The sequence below is a fragment of the Agelaius phoeniceus genome, chromosome 11, assembly GCF_051311805.1.
Source record: "Agelaius phoeniceus isolate bAgePho1 chromosome 11, bAgePho1.hap1, whole genome shotgun sequence".
Lineage (NCBI taxonomy): Eukaryota > Metazoa > Chordata > Aves > Passeriformes > Icteridae > Agelaius > Agelaius phoeniceus.
The window spans coordinates 5,988,870-6,013,838 of record NC_135275.1 but is presented as its reverse complement, the minus strand read 5'-3'; the positions used below and the strand labels follow the sequence as shown (position 1 = coordinate 6,013,838).

The 24,969-nt window shown below is 38.7% G+C and overlaps 2 protein-coding genes across 3 annotated transcripts in view; one reads left to right on the top strand and one right to left on the bottom strand.

Annotated features, from left to right (window-relative positions):
- CENPP (centromere protein P) overlaps positions 1-24,969 on the bottom strand; it is a 115,971-nt gene that overhangs the window by 88,582 nt on the left and 2,420 nt on the right. Inside the window, exons 3-6 of the mRNA XM_054640248.2 lie at positions 24,725-24,882; positions 24,298-24,386; positions 21,480-21,568; positions 16,414-16,510 (exon numbers count right to left, since the gene is read on the bottom strand). Of these exons, the coding sequence (XP_054496223.2) occupies positions 16,414-16,510; positions 21,480-21,568; positions 24,298-24,386; positions 24,725-24,882 (433 nt within the window). The remainder of the gene's footprint in view (positions 1-16,413; positions 16,511-21,479; positions 21,569-24,297; positions 24,387-24,724; positions 24,883-24,969) is intronic.
- Positions 1,185-13,431, top strand: OGN (osteoglycin). 2 transcript variants are annotated; one of them, XM_077184270.1, is made up of 7 exons: positions 1,185-1,379; positions 2,150-2,259; positions 7,021-7,105; positions 9,067-9,225; positions 9,710-9,912; positions 10,481-10,576; positions 10,877-13,431. In XM_077184270.1, the coding sequence occupies exons 2-7, from the start codon at positions 2,206-2,208 to the stop codon at positions 11,045-11,047; spliced, it is 768 nt and encodes a 255-aa protein (XP_077040385.1). In that variant the 5' UTR covers positions 1,185-1,379; positions 2,150-2,205; the 3' UTR covers positions 11,048-13,431. The 2 variants fall into 2 exon arrangements, with proteins under 2 accessions (XP_077040385.1, XP_054496222.2); XM_054640247.2 differs by having other exon boundaries at positions 1,186-1,379; positions 2,007-2,259.

The window sequence follows — 24,969 nt, the reverse complement described above, 5'->3', positions numbered from 1 at the left end:
ACACTGCAATTCCACCACTTCCAAACTCCTGCTGTCATTGTTCCAGCAGAGCAGCATCCAGTGGGATTCAGGGCCCAATTTCCATTATTACTGAGCCTCTTCCCTTCACATCTCATTTTATCATCACAGCATTATCCCAGAGCAAGCTTCAAGTCCAAACTATCCCATTGTTAAATCTGCATATGAACTAAGCCACAGACATTTTTATAAAATCCAAATGAGTTCAGAAACCGGTGGTATTGTAAACCCAAAAAGATTTTAGACAGCAACTGGCTGCAGTCACTCTGCAGATTTCCTACAGATATTTGGCTGCTAAACAAGGCAGCATTTAAAGGAAAACTTAACCAAAAGGTCCACAGTTTATCACCAGTATTACACTAGGGAAAAAAAAAAGAAAAAGGTATGACAATAAAAGAGAAATGTAAATTTGGATATATTCCCACTAGATTTTATTGCTACATACTTTTTAAAGACTTGAGAAAGCTACTCTATAAACGTTCAAAGTTGGTCATCTGTCTCCCATTTGTGCTGACTGCCAAAAATTCATGAGGAAAAGGATGGGGGAGGAAGAAATGCATTACAAATCCAGAAAACTGCTGCTCGTAGTTCAGATGGAAATTCTACACCTGGACAGTGTTCACTGAGTTATCTGTAAAACTGAAACAGAACTTTATTCAAAGCAAGTATTTTTTGTGAAACCCATTTTTCAATGAACTATCTAATAAGTCAATTAATGACGGATTTAGACACCGATTGTCTAAAAATCTCAACACAAACACAAGAAATTCCAAAGAATGTTTTTCCAGAACTCTTGAGACGGAAAAGTTTCCATTTCAGAGATACATGAAACTTCTCTAAACATATACAACTTATAATAAAACATTTTGCTATTCACAAAATGTGACTAATACAACAGACGTGTGTTTTGGCTCTACCTCTGTCTCAGAAAGCAGCTGCTTTGTCTCTAGGCTGAAGCATTTCACAAAATGGATAACACATGCCTTATTAGAGACCTCCAGTTTGCCCAATTAATATTTCATTTACAGGAAAAGCCTTAGCACATATAAAGAGCAAAGTAGAGAGCTGCCATTTCAACAAGGATTACCAAAAGTAGGATGAGCTCCACGGGCTTAGCATTTGCTAATGTTATGCAAAGTACAACCCCCTGCTCCAGGATATTACCTCTCACCCTGGGACAGAATGCTGGCAAAGCGTTTTTACCCCATGGAAAGCACTTTTCAGACTCAAACTTTGAGAGAGTACTCAGTTCAACAATCTGGATGTAATGCATAACTTGAACCTAAAGTACACTGACAAAAGAGTAACTATAGATAAGGATATCTGGTTTTTCAGTGAAGAGCTTGGAATCTGCTAAAAAGGTAGGTGGACTTTTTTCCTAAAAGTAGATTAATTTAGAGCTTAAATAAAACTACAGTAAAGAGGAGAGAAATGCTGTGCAAAGATTTATTTTTTAAAATATTGCATGCATATTTGTAATGTCTCAAAGATCATGTTTGCAGCCTCTTCCCCTTTCCTGCCTGCAAAGTGCCCAACCTGTATAATATTCTGAGGGTATTAAGTTATCTTCTCTTGTTTAGTCTCACATGTAAAGTAAAAGACAATGAGAGGCTTTTGTTATAGAGCATTTTGATTTGAACACTCTTATTTTGACAATAAAGAAAAATGCATTTGAACCTCACATACTTTAATAAGTTAATTTATATATATGCCAAATACTTAATATGAACAAAATCTTCTTGCTTTTAACAAAAATAAACCGGGAAATAAAAAAATGCAATTAAGAAAATATTTCCCTTATTTGTTATAAAATGTTTATTATTTCCCAATTTCTTCTCATGTTAAGACCAGGTTTTATAAAGTTGGAGTTTAATTAAAGGATACCAAGAGTTAAAAGTTGTTCCATGTTCCTTATGTGTTAGAAACCACTGCCAACAAGTACTCCAGGCTTTAAATATTGTTTTGAGGGATTGCATTTTCATTTCCAGTCCCAAAGAAAGTGTTCTCCAGAGTCCAGGCACGAGCAGATCTTCAGCAGCTCACTGAAAACCACATACATCGTTCTGGGCAAGAATGGAGACTTTGCAGGCTACTTTTTTTTTATTTGTGTTTGTACCTTTGGTAAATGCAGCACCACCTCTACAGCAAGAATCACTCCAGTTCTATGAGTATGATACAGATGTTTCCATGGGAAGCCTGACCCAACAAGATTATGAAATGCAACCCAAGGATATAAGAAAGGTATTTTATTTATATTTTCCTTTTAATATTTTTAACTAAAGTAAGCATTATATGAAAAAGGTGTTATGTGCATGCATGTGAGTTTTATGGAAAAGTCCTAAAATAACAGGGAAACATACAATGAGTTCAGACATAGGGAAAGCCACTCAAACTAAAAAAAAAAAAAAAAAAAAAAATTACCCTTGCTACAGTCTGAGTAAGCCACAGAAGGCAGGCTTGCACAAATAAGGCTAAAGCATCATTTTAACTCTGCTGTTCTTAAGTGCCTGCAGTCATAAGAGTTTCAAGAACAGGATACATTAATTACCAGCTCAACAGTTTCAACTATGTTGTATTAACTCAGTGAGATTGCTTAAGAACAAGGAAGGTGATTTTTTTTTTTACTACCAAAGTAATACCAAAGTAATAATTGGACCCCCCCTTTTATGGAACATAATCTGCCAGTATAAACCACAGTTCCTCTTTTGACCTGCCAAACTGTCAAGTTTCTTGCCTCAGTGGGTGGGTGGTTTGGGTTTTATACAGCTCAACAGTACAGCAGCCCCAAAACATTCTATAGAATGTCCAGTGCTGGAGGAGTCACTTATATATTAACACTTTGAGGGTCTTAGTAAAGAGAATATCCCCTACATGTCAGGGCACTCACCAGCATCTCCCAACAGAATGTTTTTGTTGGGTGCCCCACATTGCTGCCTCTGAATTTCTGTACAACAGCAGAAGACACAAAGCCAGGGCAGAATTAAGTGAAGTGCCACAATCTCAGTTACAAATGTCACACCCCCATTCAGTCCTAACCAGTACACACCAATAGAGGAGATACAACTCTGACCAGGGAGAAAAAACAGCAACAACTGTCCCAAGAGTGGCTGCCAAGGAAAATACCACAGATCCAAACCAAGGGGTAACAGCCCAGTATGAAAAGCTCAAAGAGGTTTTCATTAACATTAACTGTACTTGTTACAATAACTTAGCCTGATAAGCAAGAAAAATAAAACAGCAAAAGATAAAAAGTAAAAAATTGCAGTCCAAATACAGAAAAATCCCTTTTGTATACCTTTTTAATATTTCCCAAATCTACTTAAATTACAGCTCTCTACTGTTGATTAAAACAATCAGCTACATATTTATGGCAAATAAATGTCTAAGGTATTTTTAAATCTGACATCTGCCACAGTGATGAAGTAACATGTTTTCATAAACCCACGGAAAAGGGACTATAGAAATGACTCTTAACTAATTGGTGACTACCCACTCAGAAGTAAGTCTTTAAAAACCACTAAACCTGTTAACTTGAACCAGCTAGGCAGATGACACTGATCCATAAGTTTCTTGCAGATTGCTGCTGCTTCAGTAAAGGAACAAGGAGGATACCTACATGGAAATGGTGCCAACAGATGTGCCACAGACAAAACAAAGTTCTCCTGGCATTGCTATAAGCTGCACGTCTTCTGAAGGCCAACAGTTCTGCTTAGGATAATTCTAGGAATGTAGTCAGTCATTATTTCCATCAGGTCAGGTCTCTATTGACACGTTTTCATTGCAAAATAATAAATTAGCTCCTTATGTGCAACAGCTACATTGACACAAGTGCCAGTGTTCCCAGTTTACATCATGGGGTGCACAAACAGATCTTCTATTCATTTATTGCACTGATTTTACTCCCCGAATATTCCAAGTGTTAACTGGAACTGAAATGCATGCCAAATGTTTCCTCAAGCATGCCCAGTCAGAAATCTGTCTTGCATACAAATTTAACTCCTTACTGTATGCTTGAACACACTGTTAGAAAAAAGACTTTTACTAAAAACATCACAAGAAATTTATTAGTATGATTATTTAAAACCACAGTCACACCAGTCTTGAATAAAATTTGAGCAATTTAAAGCAAAAAATCTTAATTTCCACAAGAGAACAGAACCACTCAATTAGATGCTGTCTCACATCTGGACTCATTTCATTGAGCACCAACTACCAGATCTTTGTGTTATAAGATGAATAAATTATTTTGCAGAAATTTTTAGATGGTTGGAGTATTTAGATGTCAAGTGTTAATGTGTTTGTGCAGTAAAGTGGAAGAGGCAGGTGGAATTTAAGTATGTGAGTAGGCCAATATTCCTTCAGTGCATTCCTTACATAGGCAAGTAATGAACTTGTGGTTATAATCCAAACAATCTTCTGCACTGATTCTCTATAGTGAGGAATTTTTATGGCTGATCAGCAAATACTTTTTAATTTTAGGAATTTAATGGTATTCTGCAAATTACCAGTTTTAATTTCAATGACATTTCCCACTGGCAGAGATTAGCAATAAATTGCATTATGCTAAGAAGTCCCACCAAAGACTACTTTGATGGCTCAAGTAGGAGACTGTGCTAGAAATCTTCACCTGGGACAGATAAGCTGTGCCAGCAAATGTTATTAAATGTCCCTCAGGAGCCAAACAAGTCCACTTGTTCCATAAGCAGTCCATGCACTCAGAATTCTCTGCTGGCACAGATACCTCAAGGTCCACGTCTTCATGTGTCTAATCAACCTATCTTTGTGAGCTAACTCCTGCAGAAAGCTTCTGGGAGATTTGCTGTTTGCTGGAGTGTAGCTGGTAAGCTGACACCCCCAGCTTCCCTCCACCCAGCATTCTGGCCAAACTGCTGCCAGAATCCTACTGAGAACCTAAAACTTCACTAGGACAAATCAAGCTAGCCCAAACCAGAGCCAGAGCCTGGAGAGGCAGACGCAGGGAAGAGCCAAGGGACAGATGATTCACAGGCTAAAAAGGGGTCAAAATGACAGAGGCTGGCCAAGATATTTGTTTCTCAGGCTTTATGTCAAGCCTGAGGGGTTTGTTTTACAGAATAAAAAAATTCCCACAGTAAAGTACACACAAGCAACTAAATACCAAATAAAACACAGTATCAGAAGGAGCTTGAATGCTCTTACCTGCACACTGAGCTTGCAGATGAACCACCTGTGTCCCTGAAGGAGGGGAGACTGGAGGGATTAAGAAAACTAAAAGGAGTTCATTTGTCAACATTCCCAGTGTGCAAGCAGCTCTTCACAGAGCACTCCTGCCAGGCCCTGATCCTTAAGCATCTTTAAAGCAAAACATCTTCCACATCTCACAATGCTCTTTCCTGCATGTGTTTCCAATAGCCATGCACACCAAAAAACATAATGGTTTGTTCTGTCCTACAAATATTCCCCTTTAAAAAAACCCAAACCAACAAATAAATGATGCAAGCCAAAAACAACTACCACAGTCAAACCAAAATCCCCTTAACGTTACTGCATGCAAATCACAGTGTAAGGCACTGTATCTATACTGTAAATACAGTAATAATAGGTATTTCTCTAAAATTGCTCCAGTACCCAGTGAAAACCTGACTGCTGTTCCCTGCATCACAACAGACCACAATAACCCCTGCAATGCTCTGGGCTGGGGACAGAGTGGCTGGACAGGGCCCAGGCACAAAGGGACCTGCAGGGACTGATGGACAGCAGGCTGGACATGAGCCAGCAGAGTGCCCTGGTGGCCAAAAAGGCCAAGGGCTCCTGGCCTGGCTCAGGAATGGTGTGGCCAGCAGGAGCAGGGAGTTCACTTTGCCCCTGCACTGGGCACTGGTGAGGCCTCACCTGGAGTGCTGTGCCCAGCTCTGGCCCCTCAGCTTGGGAAGGACTTTGGGACACTGAGCACATCCAGAGGGGACAACGAGGCTGGAGAGGGGCTGGGGACACAAACCCTGTGAGGGACCACTGAGGGAGCTGGGGGTGCTCAGCCTGGAGAAAAGGAGACTCAGAGGTGACCTTATCACTTTCTACAGCTCCCTGAAAGGTGCCTGTGCTCAGCTGGGGCTGGGCTCTGTCTCCAGCAGCACTGACACAACCAGAGCACACAGCCTCGAGCTGCACCAAGGGAAATACAGGTTGGACTTTAGGAAAGTTTTTTATGGAATGGGTGATAAAGTTCTGGAATGGCTGCCCAGAGATGTGGTGGAGTCACCATCCCTGGATGTGTTTAACAAAGATTGGATGTGGCACTGGGTGCCATGGTCTAGTTGAAGCGTTAGGGCTGGACTCCATCTTGAAGGTGAAATAATCTTCCAACTTAGTGATTCCGTGTGAAAAGGCCCTTTCTGTGAGCAGCCCACACCTTAAAACAGACTTAACATGCAGATTGAGTAACTTGTTTCCATTATTTCAGCCAATACCTGCAAGGAATGTGTTTATAAACTAATTTGTTCTGCAATTGAAAAGATGCAATGGACTATCTCCAGGAGGAATTCTGAAATAAGTTTAAATGCAAGGACATCTCAGTCATTTTACTGAGATTATTTGGGTAAAACAACAACAAAAACCCACAACTTATACTCACAAGAATCCTATTGAGTTTTGCATTATATGCAAAACCTTGATCTTCAAAACTCTGTTAGTAAATACTCATCACTTAGATATTCCTTCCCACCATACAGACTATATTTTCTATTTCTATTTTGTGTCTACTGTCCTTTCCTGATGAACTTGAGTTTTCTAAAGAGCACTGGCAGCACCTTCCTTTCTTGCCTTTTAAAGTGAGTAGTTCATGTGTAAAAGTAACAATACATCACCTTAGTCATCCAACCTATAAAAGCATTTTAAAAAGCAAGTGCCATAAGTAGGTATATTGCAGAAGCTCACTTTAAAAGATGTTATTTCAAGTCCTTGTAATGCTCTGTGGCTTTTTGTCTGTGGTTTGTGTTTTAAAACATCAATTGTTCTCTCACAAAGGATGCAACAAATGTTTCTCTTGACACCTCCCTAATGCTGCAAAGTGATGACAGCCAACTTGATGTCCCACCAACAAAGGACACAAGTAAGTTAACTGATACGAATATTGTGATGCCTAAGATATCCAAAAGAATATGTTAATTTTAACATACAGATCTAAAGTGCAAAGGATAACAAAGGCTACAGAATGAATCTTTTTGTTTATGAGTATCTTTCATATCTCCTGTGGAAAACCTTGTAGCTTCTGAAAAATTTAAAGGATCCTCAGATAAATTCTGAATACACAAAGCACAGTTTGTAAGCATCTCCACAGACTTGCCCAGTCATATTTGCCATTGAGATGCACCCAAGTTAAATAAGTTAGACAAGACAACAAAGAAAAACAAAATACATCCCCCAGTAAGTTCCACAGTTTAACCCAAGTGATGATGAAATACTATGTGCTTAAATTATTTCAACAGATGTATTTGAACAATTGGCTATTCTCAAAGTTTACATCTGATGATCAGGGAGGTCAATGTTTGAAATACATCAGGAACATTGTTCACTTGCCAAAGCTTCCTACAGGCTCTGGGTACACTGTCCAGATTTCTCCTAACAAGCCCCAGAACTTTCTGCACACAAAAAGGACAAAGTTTCTCTGCCAAATAGAGCAGTGAGAAAAAGAGACACTTATTTTGTGTGTATGTGATATAAACTTCCAAAAATAACTGATGATTCAGCAAGACCAGTGGACTGTCAATGTCTACCAAAGTGCTAATTCAAGATTAATTATTGCCAAACAGCACCTGTCAGCAAGCCCCCATCAAATGCTGAGCAAGTCTCCAAGAACATCAGAGCTTCTAGACAGACAAGCATAAAAACTATTGCCTTTTCAACAGTGACAAGGTTGTTTGACATTTTCCAGTTCCTACACAAACATGAAAACAAGCCACTAAATAAAAAAAAAAACCAAACCACCAAAGAAGGCAGAACTCTGCAGCCTAAAAATGATGATATTCACAAAGCTAAACTCAAAATCTTCATTCTGTTCGCTGCAGTGCTGCTGTAAAAAAAGAATTTCTGTTATGTGCTGGCTTCCCAGTATTGACCTGCTGCTTTTGTAACTGCTCACTGCTTGCAGAAGGTCCTGTTTTGCTGTGTGGTGACAACTACCCCATGGAATGACCCTGCTGTCTGCACTGCATTGACTCCAGGGTGAAAGCCCACCAAAACTCTCAAAATATAGAAAACACAGCCCAAGACACAGCAGTGGTGATGAAACAGGATTCAAAGCCACATTCATTATATGTATTTGAATATTGCTGGCAGAAAAGATTAGAGCAAAGCAGAAGTTACTGATACTTTACTAGTGTCCCTGAGGAGTAGTAGTAGCAAAGGTCTCAAACTACATTACAAAAAGTTTCTCTCTCTACTTAAAACAACAGCAGTAAAAACCTCAGTATAAAACTGATAGATTGTGCACAGGGCTCTGAGCAACCTGGTCTAGTGGAAGGTGTCCCTGACTGTGGCAGGGGGTTGGAATGCAATGATCTTTAATGTCCCTTCCAACCTAAACCATATATGACATATAAACATAATTGCTGGAGTTTTTATCAAAAAGTTTAGACAGAATAGTAGCAAGGAATAACACAGGATATTGTGTGACCTGCCAGAAATGCTCCAATACACTTAGAGTACAAATGCATGTGCTGCCAGGTGTTTCTCCTTGTGGATTTGCTTCCAAATGCGATATTTAACACGGTCACAAACTTGCAGTTGTCACATTCACCATACTCTTAGCCATCTAAAGATGTCAATTGAATTCAGGCTGATTAATAGCATTTTACATGCTCAGGTAAGAATGGAGATTATACACAGAGAAATCATGCACAATGAAAACAACAAAAAACCCAAAACAGTTGAGAACATAAATCTTCTCAGAACTTGATGCAAATAGAATTTTTTGAAAACCTAACAACAGGAAATGTTAAAAGCCTAGAGAATACTGTATTTGAGTAACCAAGCTGAAGTGAGGTGAGTAAGTGTGCTGTGCCTTGCTGGCAGACCTGCCCACGTGCTTGCTGTGCGTGTGCCTGAGCGGCTCTGTGTACTGCGAGGAGATCGACATCGAGGCCGTGCCGCCGCTGCCCAAGGAAACCGCTTATCTCTACGCTCGCTTCAACAAGATCAAACGGATCGCAGCCTCTGACTTCGCTGACATCAGTGAGTGACACCCCAATCCTGTCCCTGCTTTAGAATACAAAGCTGAAAGGCACAATGGACACGCATTTTGGACCCTGTAAACATCTTAATATTCCCAAACATCAGGCAAAGAGTAGATTGCTAAAAATAAAATTCAGCTCTGCATCCCAGACAGTCTTAAATAAGCAGGCATTATTTTTCCTTCAAATGCTCCAGGGATAGCTCTGCCAGCTATCTCACTCCACAGCATGAGAAATTCTATGAATATCTGAAATCATGTTATCTCTAAGACAAAAAGAAGGACCCAGAGTATTTCCCTTTTTAATTTTTTCAATTTAAGACCAGGAAAAAATCCAGATATCAATTTTAATAGTATTTGCATTTGTAGATGACAATTTAGATGCTGCAGCCAACAGTATAACATTTAGCATATACAGCCATACACATTTCATATGCCATGTAATTATAAAGTCAATACTTAGATTTTAATTTCTTTTGTGTAAAGCTACCTTGAGAAGAATTGATTTTAGTGGAAATAGGATAGAAGAAATAGAAGATGGAGCCTTTTCAAAGCTTCTGCTGTTGGAAGAACTTTCTCTTGCTGAAAATCGACTTGTAAAACTTCCTGTTCTACCTCCCAAACTAACATCATTTAATGCAAACCAAAACAGAATCAAGAGCAGAGGAATCAAAGCAAATGCTTTCAAGGTAAGGAAAAACTCCAGGTAATCAAAGTAACCAAAATTAGTAAGCAGACTATTCAGTCTGCCACCAAATTATTTTTCTGTATTTTTTGTAACCTAAGAAACAAACTACAATGAAGCAGCTTTCCAGTTTTTGCTTTGCTTTTAAGGCACCCTGGAATATCAGTCATCTGTGCACTTACTCTCTCATGTCCTCCATGTAGAAAAGAATTTTCTATTAAATATCTCACCTGCTTGCTTTCTCTCTAACATGTTAAAAATAAAAAAAAAATCAAATCAAAAATTGATGGCTCAATTAGAGTTCTGAAGACTACAGATATACTAATAGTACTTTATAGTGGTCTCAACTTTTATAACCAACATGCTGACACTGAAATTTCCCAAACATAGGTCTGTTTTATGAATTTCTTGATATAATAGGACTCAACATCCACAGCAGAAGTACAGCTTTTGTTGCACCAAAACAGTTCACAGGTTATGTGATCAGAAAAATTACTGGTTTCTTGTAACAGGCATGAGTAACTTAACCTCAGGTAGTTCCAGCATCAGTAACCTCTCTTTCTGTTGAACAGAAGCTCACAAATTTGGCCTACCTCTACTTAGGACACAACGCACTGGAATCCGTGCCCCTGAACTTACCGGAGAGTCTGCGCATTCTTCACCTTCAGGTATTCCCAAAGCATTTCCTTAACATTCTCTTAGCAAACACCTCAGGAGTCACACACTTCAATCCAACTTATTCTATTTTAAAACAATTCCCACCACTGTTTTCCACCGCACCTCTGCATAAAACAATTTACCATACCAATGTGTGTGGCCACAATCATCCAGAAACTCAGAAGCTGCCAATTCCCATGCCAGGATTTATTATTGGTTTCTGTACATCAGGGCTAGGAAATGGCAAAAGCTCTAATCTTTTATCAACACTGCCTGTATGCATTTATTTATGAAAACGTTTTGGTTTGCAGTACAACAACATCACCAGCATCACGGACGACACGTTCTGCAAGTCCAACAACACGCGCTACATCCGCACGCGCATGGACGAGATCAGGATGGAGGGCAACCCCATCGTGCTGGCCAAGCACGTCAACGCCTTCTCCTGCCTCAGGATGCTGCCCGTGGGCACCTACTACTAACCCTGCTCGTGCCAGCCACGGGCCACAGCCAGGCATCCAACAAGGATCACTTCTTCCTCTGTTTACAAGCTCATATCCTCTCCCTTACTAATGCTCTTTTCCCTGCTCACCCAGGGCCTTCTGCTATGTTGCCCCATTCTCCTCTGAAATAACCATTTCAAACCAGTTACTTTAGTCCTTATGGTGTCCCCTCATGCTTTCAGAATCTTTTCTGTTAATGAAAGTGTAAAAATATATGTACATGCACACACATTATCTCAACTTTTATTTCACCACATACTCTTTAGATAAAATCACACAAAACTGCTTATTCTCATTCTTTACCAGAATGAGCACTCAGAACAACCACCACACTTTACTTTCAGATAAATGCAAGATTTTCTTTGAGCAAACCAAAGAGGATAAATACTTCTGAATTCTAATCCCACTCTTTTAATCTGGAGTGAAATCTTTTCAGTTGACCTTCAAAAGTGTATTGGATGAAGATGCAGATGAGAGAAAGCTATGTTTAGAAACAGAACTTCTCAAAGCTTAAATTCATTAACATTTCTTTAAAAACTTGATTTGTGGTAAATGAGAATAACTCCTATTTAGGTTTAGTACACCGAGCAACATAGCGACTGGAACTTTGCAAAGATGTTTTAGATTTCCTTCTAGTATTCTGCTTTGAAAATAACATGTGTTTTATTTTTACACAATGTCTTTTTAAGTGAAATATAGATGTTTTGCTGAGCTGTTCTCACAAGAGCTGTTTTTGCAACACCAGCTTCCTATTTTAAAAGGACAGTCTACAGACAGCATAACAGACTCAAATACCTTTGTTATTAACTAATGATGTAGACCAAACTTGGTTCCACAGCTTCTCCTGACTGGAAATGTGACAATATAGTTAACAGCAAAGCTGAATTCATGTGTTTACCTGTAAATAAGTATGATTTCATCTAGATGTCTGAGCAAAGAAAGAGAATTACCCTTCTGCAACAATACTTCTGATCATTAGGGAAAAATCAAATCAGACTTGGAAGTTACAAAGAAAAGTTAATTCCATCATTAATCTGAAGTCAGAGGTAACTTCAACCATTTCACTCAATGACTTGAACCTATGCAGTTTATTAAAACCACAAATTGACAGGTGCAGGCCTTGACACTCATCTAAGACTGGCCATCACTGATAAAGGGCACAATGTTTTTAATTCCAGAACTGTACATTTCTGACATCCAGTTTCTCCCTTCCAATACCTACCACAGGTGTAAAGCCTCCAGACAAATGAATGCCAAAGGTGTGCTAGTAATTATTACCACATCCACTTTGTACTAATTTTGAAACTAGTATAGATTCCTAATTAGTAGAAATAGTTAAGCATCAAATGCATGATGATGTATCACCACATCTAAAATATTGATTTTACAAAATATTTTGTATTAGTTTTATTTATCTTATTTAGCTAAGCCTTGATTTGTTAGTGCTTGTGCTATGGAGAATTGATGGCACTTAATTCTGAACACATATTTTTGCCCTGAACCCATTACCCAAGAAAAACAGCAATCCCCAGTATTTTCCATTTTAAGTTATTTAGTGTAACAAGAAGGAAATTCCATTGTCTTAATTGAGAACAAAACCAAGTCCGGCAGCAATGCTTGGTTTTCATTTTTCCACATAAATCATAAAACTTTGATGTTCCCAGGTCTTTATCAAAACATAAAAAACAACTTCAAAGCATGTAAAAATACATTCCAATGTCAAGCCAAATTTCTATTTGGAAAAAATTAAACCCATCAATTCTCTCCCATCTCTTGTGATAAATGCCTAAGATGGAAAAAACACAGCTGGAAGCGTAATAATGTTACATAAGCAGCAGCCTCTGATCTTATTCTCATCACAAATCATTGCTACTAAAGCTCTTTTCAGTAAGTCACCAAAATAAATAAATAAATACCAGTAAATATCACCAAAAAAGTGTATACACAAATAAATGCATAATTTTGTAATATATACACACATGTAAACATTCTAAGACCTACCACCACACAATTAATTTTACATTAAAATGTTGTATATATTTTTGAAATGTACTAATTATCATCAGTAACACTAATTCATGCTCTTAACACTTTGTGAGCAAACCAAAGTAGACAAGTGGTACCTTCTGAATTTCTCATGCAGGCACCAAGTTCTCTGATGTGTTTTACTTTATTTTCCTCATTCACAGCAAGTTAATCAAAACATGAAGTAGGAAAGGCTTCAGTAGGGAGGATTTCCACCTCCTATTTCTGTGACCAGTACTAATATCAAGCTGAATGTAAACCATTTCATTTTTTTCCTATCACTCATTTCTGTTCTGAATTTCCAATAAAACTTGAATTTTTGTTCTTGCTTATCAGTATCAGCTTCCACAACCTGCTCTTCTAGCCTTGCCAACACGTCTCAGTTGTTCAGCCTCACAGCAGACTAAGGTTAGACGGTTATTTGCAGATGTAAATCCATTTTACAGACATATTTCTTGTGACAATAGCAAGACCTGCCATACAGAATATGTGGTGAACACTCCACTTGCTCCTTCAAAACCTAGTTTGAATTGACCTTGAATTGCCATGAATCTCAAAACATCCAATATTACTTGAAGTACTCATCCACTTCTACATTACCCCTTTCTTCTCAGGTACCAAAACAGGAAAGAAAAAATCAACTACCTTTGGTGTTTTCACACTACACTCTGAGGAAAGTATCAGAAACTATTTTATTCCTACTTTGAAGCCTTGGCAATTTTCTTTTTAAAAAACTCCATGTTAACAGAAAAGCTAAAAACCCAAGACTCCCCTCCAACAGTTTTCTCTCCAAAACAGGAGAGTCTGGAGAGCAGGTAGGGGGAAAAATAAATACAAAGATTACAGACTCATTTTTAATTTTGTGTAAGTGTGAATATTAACAGGATAGACTCTTGAGTTGGTTTTATGCATATATTAACAATATATGTCTAATTGCTTTCCCACAAATTACTAAAACATTAAACTACAAATATACATTCTCCTTGGCAATCTAATTTTTTGAATGGTCACATTTGAACCTTGTATTAATTCTCTTACCTGAGAAAGTCTTCTGTTTCAAAATTAAATTATTAGCAATGCTAACAAAAATAAGGAGGTCTAAAATATTCTTCATAAGCACACAGTCAGGCATATTTGGTAACTCTCCCAAATTGGTTTGTCTTTCAACTTTACCTTTGTCTTTGCCCATGGAAATAAAACTACCTTTAGAAAGAACATCTGTAATACTGACAAACTTGTAATGTCTTCAATGAATTATCTTCACATATCTTCTAGCAATTAGTAGATTATTTCATTGTTTATATTCAACATCTGAACAAACACTTTTAAAAACTGCTTATATAACAACAATTTTAAAATTGTCTCCAAAACTCTTTCCTATCTCTTTCCTTTTTATTATATTTTAAAATGAGAAATATTTACAACAGTTCACTGTCCCAGAAACCACAGTGACTGCTGATCTAAGGATCAGAAAGCATCAAGGGAAGCTGGAAAAAACAATTGCAGAGCCCTAAAGCTCTTGGTGCTCTACCTTTGCTATGGAGGGTTTAGAGAAAAGCCCTTAGACAAAAGCCAGCAGGGTTAGGCAATGCCAGTTCATTGCTCAGCTGAGGACTGGATTCCTTTTTTTTAGTGCTGTCAGAAAATAGAACTCTTTTTTTCTATTCTGGTTGATTGGATAATAGAAATTGATTAATTTGGTACAGAACTCAAAGGCCTAAAAGACTGAAAAAATAGGAAAAAGTGCAAGTTTCCACTTGATACTACAGCTGAAAAGTAAAGATGGTGTCAAGTTTAATGACAGTAAATTCTTGAGGTCTCTAAAACTCAGCCAAGAAACCACAAACAATTAAGCAGCTAAACATCCTTCCCTAACATAAAGCATCATGTAAGATGCTTTGTGTCTGTAAGACTGTAGTATTTTTACTCCAAGGATTAGTTGTTTATCTTAAAACCAGCACAAAGCCAAAACAAACAAGCCAAATACCGGTAATTTAAAACTAAGCTGAAATACTATGTTCCAGTTAGGAGGGAGGAACAGTTTATTTCCCACACAAGTAAAACACTCCAGAACTGAAAGTGCTGTCATCCAAACACATGCTGACACATCTTCAAGAGAAACAGATCTAATCCTTCAAAACCAACATTTAGATGCCAAAGACTACAAGTGTTATTTTCTTTTAATTTCTTCTTTTTTTTTAATCAAAATAAAATATAATACCAAAGCAAACTGTCTTACTCCTTCTCAGAAAGGCAGAGTCTTATTTTCCTCCACCCATGAGGAACACAGCAATTGCCCCTTGAACACAGCACAGATTTTTAGCTCATATTCTCTTCACCACCACATACAAAATTAAGATCCTACATGTTGTTCTTCTATTATTTCTCTAGAGTCTTATATTGTTGTTATCAGATTTCAGAAGTCCATACCTCTTTGGTGTATTCTCATGGCTGCAGATCTTCACTGACTCCTTCTTCTGCATCTTGTTCTCTCTCAGGTCAGGGCTCCTCCAAGGCTCTCCCTGACTGGCCAACCCACCCCCTTTTATCCCAGTCATGTTCATTGGTTACAGCTGCAGCCCAATTAAGGACATGGCAGCTGCAGCCCATCAAGGGCAACCGGGACCTCTGGGGCAAAGCCTCTATACAGATATTCCAATACATTTCCTCTACTATATTTCCCCCTTTTCTTTTACATGAGTTAACAGTTGTACAGATGTTCAAATACAATACATACATTTCTCCATGACTCACAGGCCATGCACAACCCACATAGCTCCTTGCTCAAAGGCCATACTCTTTCACAGCTCCCTGACCCAAAGGCTATGTTCTGTCGCAGCTCTTGGCCGCCACAGCTCTCGGCTGTCTTATCTCCTGTTAACTATCACATCGGGGTAACCAATTGTTGTTGTTCTATTAACTAGAGTCCCATATTGTTGTTGTTATCAGACTTCTAAAGTCCATACCTCTTTGGTGTATTCTCATGGCTGCAGATCTTCACTGACTCCTTCTTCTGCACACTGTTCTCTCTTAGCTCAGGGCTCCTCCAAAGCTCTCCCTGACTGGCTGACCCACCCCCTTTTATCCCAGTCATGTTCATTGGTTACAGCTGCAGCCCAATTAAGGACATGGCAGCTGCAGCCCATCAAGGGCAACCGGGACCTCTGGGGCAAAGCCTCTATACAGATATTCCAATACATTTCCTCTACTATACCTACATTCTGCTAAAGACAGCCAGTTTCACTTCCAGTGCTCTGTCTTACCAAACTTCTTAAAACAATAAATATTGTACTAATAAATAAAGGTTTGATAGACACTACCTTGAAATGCAGGAAGGTGTGTCTACGATGCTCATGCCACTCAGCATAGGTTGAAAGGCTCCTGAAAAATGTTATAATATCTCCACATTCTTCAGTGCTACAAAACAAAAATATATTGGTTAACCCACTCATAATCAGATGTATGTGATAATCTGATTATTGTATCATTTTACACTGATATGATAATCAGATTATCATATCAGTGTAAAATTCACACTTAAAAAAATTCATTAGTATTGTTTGAATACGAAGTAGAAATCATCCAAAATAAGAACCACAAAGCTGAAAAAAAGCTGTAATGATTGAAAAAGAGGTGGAAGAACACATTCCTAAACCAATGTTTCTGGTGTTTGTCTTACATGTAAAATGTGGGAACAAAGTAGTCACCTGCAATATCTTAGTTTGATTTTATTCTTGTTCAACTAGTTTTCTAAATAAATTCTAAGATGCTGCATAGTAAAACCCAAACCTGCAAAATGGTAAGATGTGCCAAATTGCATCACTAACCTTCAAATATTCCCAAAAATCTTTGTCCTAGCCAACTAACTCTACATGACATGTTACCTGCCTCTGCTTTTCAAGATTAACCAAGATGAATTCAGCTTTCCAAGATTACCCTTGCAGCTTCACCAGGATGGGAGGCCTGGTGACACAGGGCATCTAAACCAAAACTTTGGTCAGACACTTAAAGCTTGATGTGATCTTGTCTCTAGAGCAGAGGGACTCCAGCCCTCTGAACACCTTCCTCACTCTCCTCTGGATCTGCTCTAACAGGTCCATGTTCCTTCTTATGCTGGGGAGGGGTGGAGTGAGAGGGAAAGATAGATATAAATGTTTATTTCTCAAATTTCTAGTATGAATCACGACGGAGAAAGGAAAAGAGACAATAGAAGGTGACAAACTGTCAGGCAGCAAACCACACATGCAGGGTTGTTGGGGAAAAGAGGAAAAAAAGCTCATAAAGGGTGTGCAGTTTTTATTAAAAAAATGCAGCCAGAATGCAAAGGGTGCAGAACTCCACAAAAACCACATGTCAGGATAGCTGAAGTAACATGATTATTTAAACATAAGGGTGAAAGGCTTCAGGTCATTGTTGTTATGAGCCACAGACTATTAGCCATCATCAAAACACACCTGGCAAGCACTGTTTTGGAAATACAAATATTTCTTTTGGTTACTAATATTGGATTTTACAAGTTTATAAAACCTGACTTGAGGGAGATACCTGCCTGATGTTTGAGAATATTTCAGGAAGTTAGAGTATTTAAATTCTAATGTAAATTTGAACTCTGACATCTGCTCTGAGATTAGCTATTGTTTTTGGATTTTCAGAACAGCTGAGAGCAGAGACCTGAGGCACTCACAGAATGGCTGCAACAGTGGATTTCCAAGGCAGTTCAGCCTTCCCAGGGAGAACTGTGCTTTCAATCCTGCTCTAGTTAATATACAGGAACAGCAAACCTTAACCAGTTACACAAAGCAACTGGGAAAAATACATTAAGGTCATTCAGATATTGAAAATGTGAAATAAAAGCCAACAAGTTTTATCCCAGCCTGGAAAGAACAGCATCATTAAAGGAAGTTACCACAGTAGTCACAGCTGCCAACAAAATCAGGCCAAGATGAAAAAATTGCTGGCAGCAGTTGGGAAAAGTGAGTCCCTGGAAGGACACAGACACTGATTTACAATAGCTCTTCAGCCCTGGTCTGGGAGCTGGTTTTAACCACAACTCTGAATTGTACATGTCCAAGTCTGCTCATTCTATAGGAACTGAGGAGCCTGGTAACAACTGCTCACATGCATGCCTGGAGAACAGATTGCACACAAACTGCTCTGGGCTTTTTTCATCTCCACTCAGAAAAGGGAACACAAAGCTTTGTTACCAAATGACACACTTGAAATTCTTTTTGAAGAACTTGGCAGTGTTTATAAAATCCACCTTCAGGCTATTTAAAATACTATCACAAACACTGTGACCTTGGTTTAGCATGGCTATTAGTTTATTGTCTTTTTGCCTCAAACCAGTTTTTAGGTGATGCAGCAGATAATTTTTAAGGGTGGAACATCAACAGAAAGAAAAAGCTTTGGGTAGAAGTTCAAAGAACCAGGTTCCAATGTAGAAGTTAGTCAACCAATATACCTGAGGAGGTCCTTTTCTCACATAGCACTGGTTAAATTCAAGATAGAAAGCTAAAGTCAGTGTTTAGAAAGGGGGAATCTGTTGGCAAGAACAGCTGTATGTAAATCCATATTGGAAAGGAGTAAGAGACATCATAAGAGCACCAGTTCAGTGAACTCTCAGAGCATCCAATCTGCCCATAAACACTAATTCCTAATTAGCCCAATTCCTCCTGCTGAAAGTCAACTACACCAAATGTTTAAATACCAAGGAAACGTGGTATAAAATAACAAGGTAGTAAGAGAGTGGATGGTAAAATTCAAGTCTTGTTTTATTTTGAAAGAATTTAGCATTACAACAATCCACTATGAGCAGAAAACACTTGTGTGCAATGCCAACATCCATGTTACAGAGAAGTCATCCAAAACCACTGAAAAGGATATTCAGGCAGAGAGTAACTCTGTCAGCTTAAAATCATGGGCTCTTCATCCAAACACACTTTCACAAAATATCAACAAAACACAGAAGTATATAGGAAATTTACCTGTTGTAAGAGTATCTAACCCTCCTTGAATCTGTTCCTTTGTGTATTTTAAGGGAGAAAATCGATTTTAACTCACTGCAGAATGCAAGACTTCCTACATTAGCACAGAAAACCAAAGCATGACTCAAAGCTGGGGGGAGAATTCCTGCTTCTCTTCATTTGCAAGGGACTTTGCCCATGCAGCATTTAATATAAAGCACATTTTCTAAATCCTGCACTCTGACTTACAGATTCTAACTAGTTAATAAAAAGTAAGAGCAATTTTCATACTGCTTAAAACCCCTATTTGCCTAAGTAACCCATGCAAAGGTGAACTTCCCCAACAATTAAAGGGGTGTCAAGTCTAAAAAAGGAAAAAGGACTGACAAGAGTTTCTTTAGGTGTTGTGGTTCTCAACACTAATAAAGTATAACATAAGTAATAAGTGGTCCAAAGGGGACACATGTGAAATCCAAAAAAAGACAACTAAATATTGTGATTTCATTTGCATACATCTGTTATTGTCACAAAATAATTAAGAAATTATATAAAAATATACCCAGTTTTAAAAAATGTACAATTCTTACATAGAGATGTACCATTTATACATTAGAGCAGTACCTGCAGACTGCTGAATTTTGCTTCATTTAAAAAGATATTGTTCAAGTGCTCTAGCATTCCCCTATTTTCTTCCAAAGCAGGAACTGAGTGCCAGATTTTTAACTCTGCTGTTCTTAAAGACCAATTTCTGACACGTATTTTGAAGAAAAACATAGCCAAAAAAAAATTAGAAAACTGGGGAGGAAAAAAATCCCAGCCAGGAGACAAAACAGAACAGAACTAGACAATGGATTTGGCAAGACTGGGCCAAGGAAGCAAGAGAAGAAAACAAACTGGTAGGGAGGCTGAAAATGAACAAAACTGCAGAGGACCAGATTCAGCTGGTCAGGAATGGAGGGAAAAGAAGGGAAGAGGGAGGAATTTCAGGAGCAGACTAAAAAACAAAGGGCTACTTGGGAAAAGTCTGAAACTGGACATGAGGGGACTACAACTTGGAAAAAGAAATGAGGAGTAGCCCAGCAAGGGGATGGAGAAAACAGGCCCTGAAGGGAGATCACAGACCCAGGGGAACAGGGGGTGCTCTCAAACAGGCCCTGCCAGCATCAGCCAGGGACTCACTGCCTCACACTGCCAGCACTCACTGTGGCCTGGACAGGGCACACAGGAAAAGTGAAATCTGAAGGTGTTATGGGGGAGCAAGTTTGGGTTGTTCCCTGCCCCCCAAAAACCTACTGAGCCCATTGATCCTATTGGCTGCAAGGGTACCCACAGGCACAAGGCCACGTGCAAAGGGAGCCTCAGGAGAAGGCACTGCCTGCTTTGTTGGCATCTCCATCATTCATGAAAACTTGTGCTTATTTCTGAGTACTGGCACAAGGTGAAAAAGGAGAAGAGACAGGGACAAGAGAGCAGTGCTTCAGCCAGGATGAAATAAAGTCTGCCACTACTTCAACACATTCCTTTCCAGTGTGACTATTAAGTTCCAATACACTCCTGCTGTCATAAAATAGTCATGAATAAAACAGGGCAATTTCCTCTTCTAAATCCCACTTCTTGAGAGCAGTCAACTGCTCTTCCCAGTTCCACCACAGCTTTAGTAGATTTATATGGAAATCTCAAAGCCTTTAAGTACAATAGTTTTCAGTAGAGACTACTGAAGCCTGAGGTAACTCAATAGACCTCTCTCTTCATCCATCTGTTGGCCCTTCTTCTCCTTCCCCAAGACCAAAAATAACAGAAAACAAAAGAAACACCTTAAAAAAAAGAAGTAAATCGATGATAACGGATTTGTTCTCAGAACAGCTTGCTAACACAATTGAGTGGAACACTGCAGCAAATAATTTGATCATTTACTCATCATGTTACCACAAGAAGTTGGCATAGTCCAGAAAATAATAAGAAACAGCATTCATTCATACATTTAAGTTTTAGTATGTTAATTTTCTTAAGCTATTGCACAAATACACTAGTCCATGCTTTTAAATTACATTTTTTTGAAGATAGCAGTGAAATAAATCCTGTTGCCAATAAGAGAAAAGGAATTGAAAGCTGAGAATCAGAAAGAGGCAAATACTGGACAGGGCTTCTGTGTGCATTTTAGGCATTACCCCCAGTGCAGCTGACACAGACGGCTGAGGAGCAATTATATAACATGAGTTTGTAAAGGTCCTTCCAGATCTCAAAAATCACATGCCTCTCATCTTCTCTCCAGGATACAGAAAGGGATGGAAGTGTTTAGGTTGGGCTAAGGACACATCACATAAAGACACTGGCTGCCAGCAATTCACATGAGAACTCAGTGCTGCATTTAGTATCCCATATCCCACACAATAACTTGCCCTGAGCAAAAAATTCCATCTTACCGTGACACAAACTTGCTCACATTTGAATCTTCTCTGGAGTCCATTGTAATGCTGAGATCACTAACCACAGCAGACACTTTCTCATCCTTCTAGATTGGAGAAGGAACAACAAAATATTTTAGAAATTGCTCTAGTGAGGAGGAAAATGTGTCTATTTGCATATAAAAATATAAAGATATAATAAAAATATATACATATAAAAATATAAATATATTAATGCTGCTAACTACTATAATCCTTAAAATAGCATTTTTAAAACTACAGTTTGTATGTGTGAACAGTTTCTTTCATTTCCAGAGTAGCACTATTATCCACACAAGGCTTTTGGAATAACACCTGAGTTTGTCAGCATAGAAAAAAAAAATATATATATAAAGGAAGGTTCATTACTTCTTTTCACATCAATCCCACTTCTTTAAGATTCTTCTCATATTCCAACACAACCTTGAGCTGCCACATACACCAGAAAATTAACATATAAGGTTTTATCTATTAGTTTTGGGCTGTCTCTTTAATTTTAGACCCTATAGTTTTGTCTCAAAATATTGTTCTTTTTTACAATCACTGTTACTCAGAAATATGTGTGGGATAATAAAATTATTCTAAATTAATTAAGAAGCTGTAAAAGAATGAGAAAAGGTGGTCAGAGTAGAAATGAAGCCACAAAAGAAGGTAATTCTCTTTTCTATGCATTCTTGAGCACACCAAAGCAATGGATTTAATAACAGTGAATAAAAAAGCTTAAAATCATGGTTTGAAGACCATAGGAAATGCCTCACTTTAAACCTCTTATACCAAGGCACTACAAGCAAATGGGAATGGCAAGAGAGGGCTGCACACCCCCCTCAGCAGACCCTGTGCTGCTTGGACAGAGCCCTGCTGACACTGCCACCACTAAGGATGGGAAAAGCACAGCAAGGCACTACAGAGATCACTGGATGCACTAAGGAACATCAGGAAAAATCATTTTAGGTTCAGAGCACGAGGTTCAACAGGGGGATGGGGTTGTGGAGAAGCTGCCAGCAGGCACAAGCTAACATGGCACCTTCTGAAGGGACTGGATTGCCAATGGAGGGGCTACTAACATGCCAAAATGCCTTTGTGGGGCCAAATAAAAACATTTAAAAGGAAATCTCTGGGCAAGAAAGAAACTCTTTTTAAATGATTGCTTTCCCAAAGGGCTCAGCCTTGTTCTGGCTGATTTTCAAGCTCATCCTCTCCTAATACTTAATATCATGAAGCTGAGTTAACTCTATTGTGACTTCACTACTAGAATAAATAGCTACAGTTAACAGTGTGAAAAAATTATTCCTGACCTTCTGGTGCATACCACCAGACCTGTTACCTACTGGGCACTTCCCAGAAACAGCTTTTGTTCCTCAGGCCAGGTGAAACTGCTTATAACTGCACTACCTTGTCCATGCTAATGTCAGACAGACTAATTTGAGTATGATGTACTTCCAGCAAACAAACAAAAAAAAATCATGCAAAAATCAGCTCAAAATTATACTTTTACAGCTGAAGTGAGGGTTTTAAAGTATACATACACCTGCTATTCCCAGATGTATGTATACTTAAATCTCATCAGCGCTCAAAGTAGCCCAAATTTTAGACATTAGGCAGCCAAGTGCTGCCACTCAGTGGTGGAATGCACCAATAGCGTCGGCAGTAAATTTAACACCCAGTAACCCCTCTGAGCCCCACTGGCACCAAAGGTGCCATCATGCTGCAGGAGATGCAGCTGAGAAACATTCTAAGTGCAGTTTTATACATGCAAATGTCAAGAGGCATCATGAAGATCACAAGTTTTAAGTTACAAATGGACTTCAGAGGTTGCTCATTCAGCTGAACTCTTGCAGCTTCAAAGGATAAAATCCACATGTGGGTACCTAAATATTCAGTTCCCAAATTCATAATATGGCTTTTCTAAAGACTAGGAAGGACATCTTTACTGTTTACTCTCAGTCCCATCTCATTAAATTAAAACAAACAAACAACTTTAAAGCTGAGCTGAAAAATCAAGTTTTCATGTTGTTAGAAATACAATTACAAAGTACAAGTGTTAGAAAAATGCTATCGCAAATTGGGGTAGAAACTGTTTTCCTTTGCTTAGCATCTTGAATTCCGTGCTAAGAATAGAGTCTTACAAAAGAGCTCCCTCCCAGAAAATCTGCAATCATTGGTGTAACTTGTGGCAGTGCTGCAATGACTACTCACCAAAGCACACACAAACATAACCAAAGGAAAAGAAACAAACAAACCCAAACCAACAAAAAGAGCTGCTGAAGTTTGTAGTGTTTTAGCTTTTCCTGTTTCTTCCAGAGAGGTAACATTTGGCATCTTCCAATTCCAGAATAAGGTATGTGACAATAGAATGTGCTGTGTGGGATGAAAGCTGTGCTGGGTCAGGCCCCAGTGGGGACCTGGCAGAGCTGAAGGACACCAAGTGCTCCCAGGGCTTTACCTCAGTGTCAGGCTGCAAGAGCATCCTGCAGGGAGCACCTTTTGGGAAGGAAAGGTGATAAGGACCTGGCAGTACTGGGTTAACAGCTGGACTTGATCTTGAAGGTTTTTTCCAACCTAAATAATCATATGGTAACCACTTTGAGGCTCAACACTAAACCTGACCTCCTATCAACTATCTTGCTTGGATGCACACAGAATTCCTAAGTTGGGTCCAGATGTTAAAGAGCCAAAAGAACACACTGAAACTTAGATTAAAGAGTTGAAGGTTTGAGCTGGAAAAGGCAGCAGTGACATTTGTCCATTTAAAGTTCTGTTTGGTAGCTGTTTTTTTAAAGCATACATTGACCCTTACCTGCATTTCAAGAAGCTGGAATTCCAGTTGAAAAGGTAGGGAGTGACACCTCCCTGCTAATCTGTGCTTCCGCACCGTCTTGTTTGGAGCTGTTAGAAAATCAAGTTAACAGAACACTCAATTCCACTTCAATAACTGCTGCATTTCTTCCCTTAGTCAAAGTACTGTTACCATTCCTCATGTAAATAAGTTTAACACACTAAAAAACAGCACCAACAAACTCCACTTTCCCCCTAAGCAAAGCACAATAGTAGTCTGTGCCTTTCCCATCAAGAAAAGGACAATATTGACCCAGAAACTATTCTGTCAATGAACCAAATCTTACTGTATTTCAAAGGCATTGTCTTTCTGCTAACAGTGAATCAGGAGAGAGGTTTGCAGATGAACTGCAACCAGTATGCTCAGTAAAGGGCACAAAACTGCTTACTCTTTTCCACTGTTTTCTTGGAATGACTTGTGAAATGAATCCCAGTAAATTCCATTAAAAATGAGAGATCTCTTTCTAGACTTTCAAGCTGAGCTTTCAGGTCTGATAGAGATTCATGTTCCTTGGTTTCTCCCTCAGTTTCTCCTTGGAGTGATTTCCTAGAATGGAAGAAAAAAAAAAAAAGTCAAAATACCCAGACCTAGCATGTTAGTACAGCAATATCATTAAATAAAAGGTATTAGTAA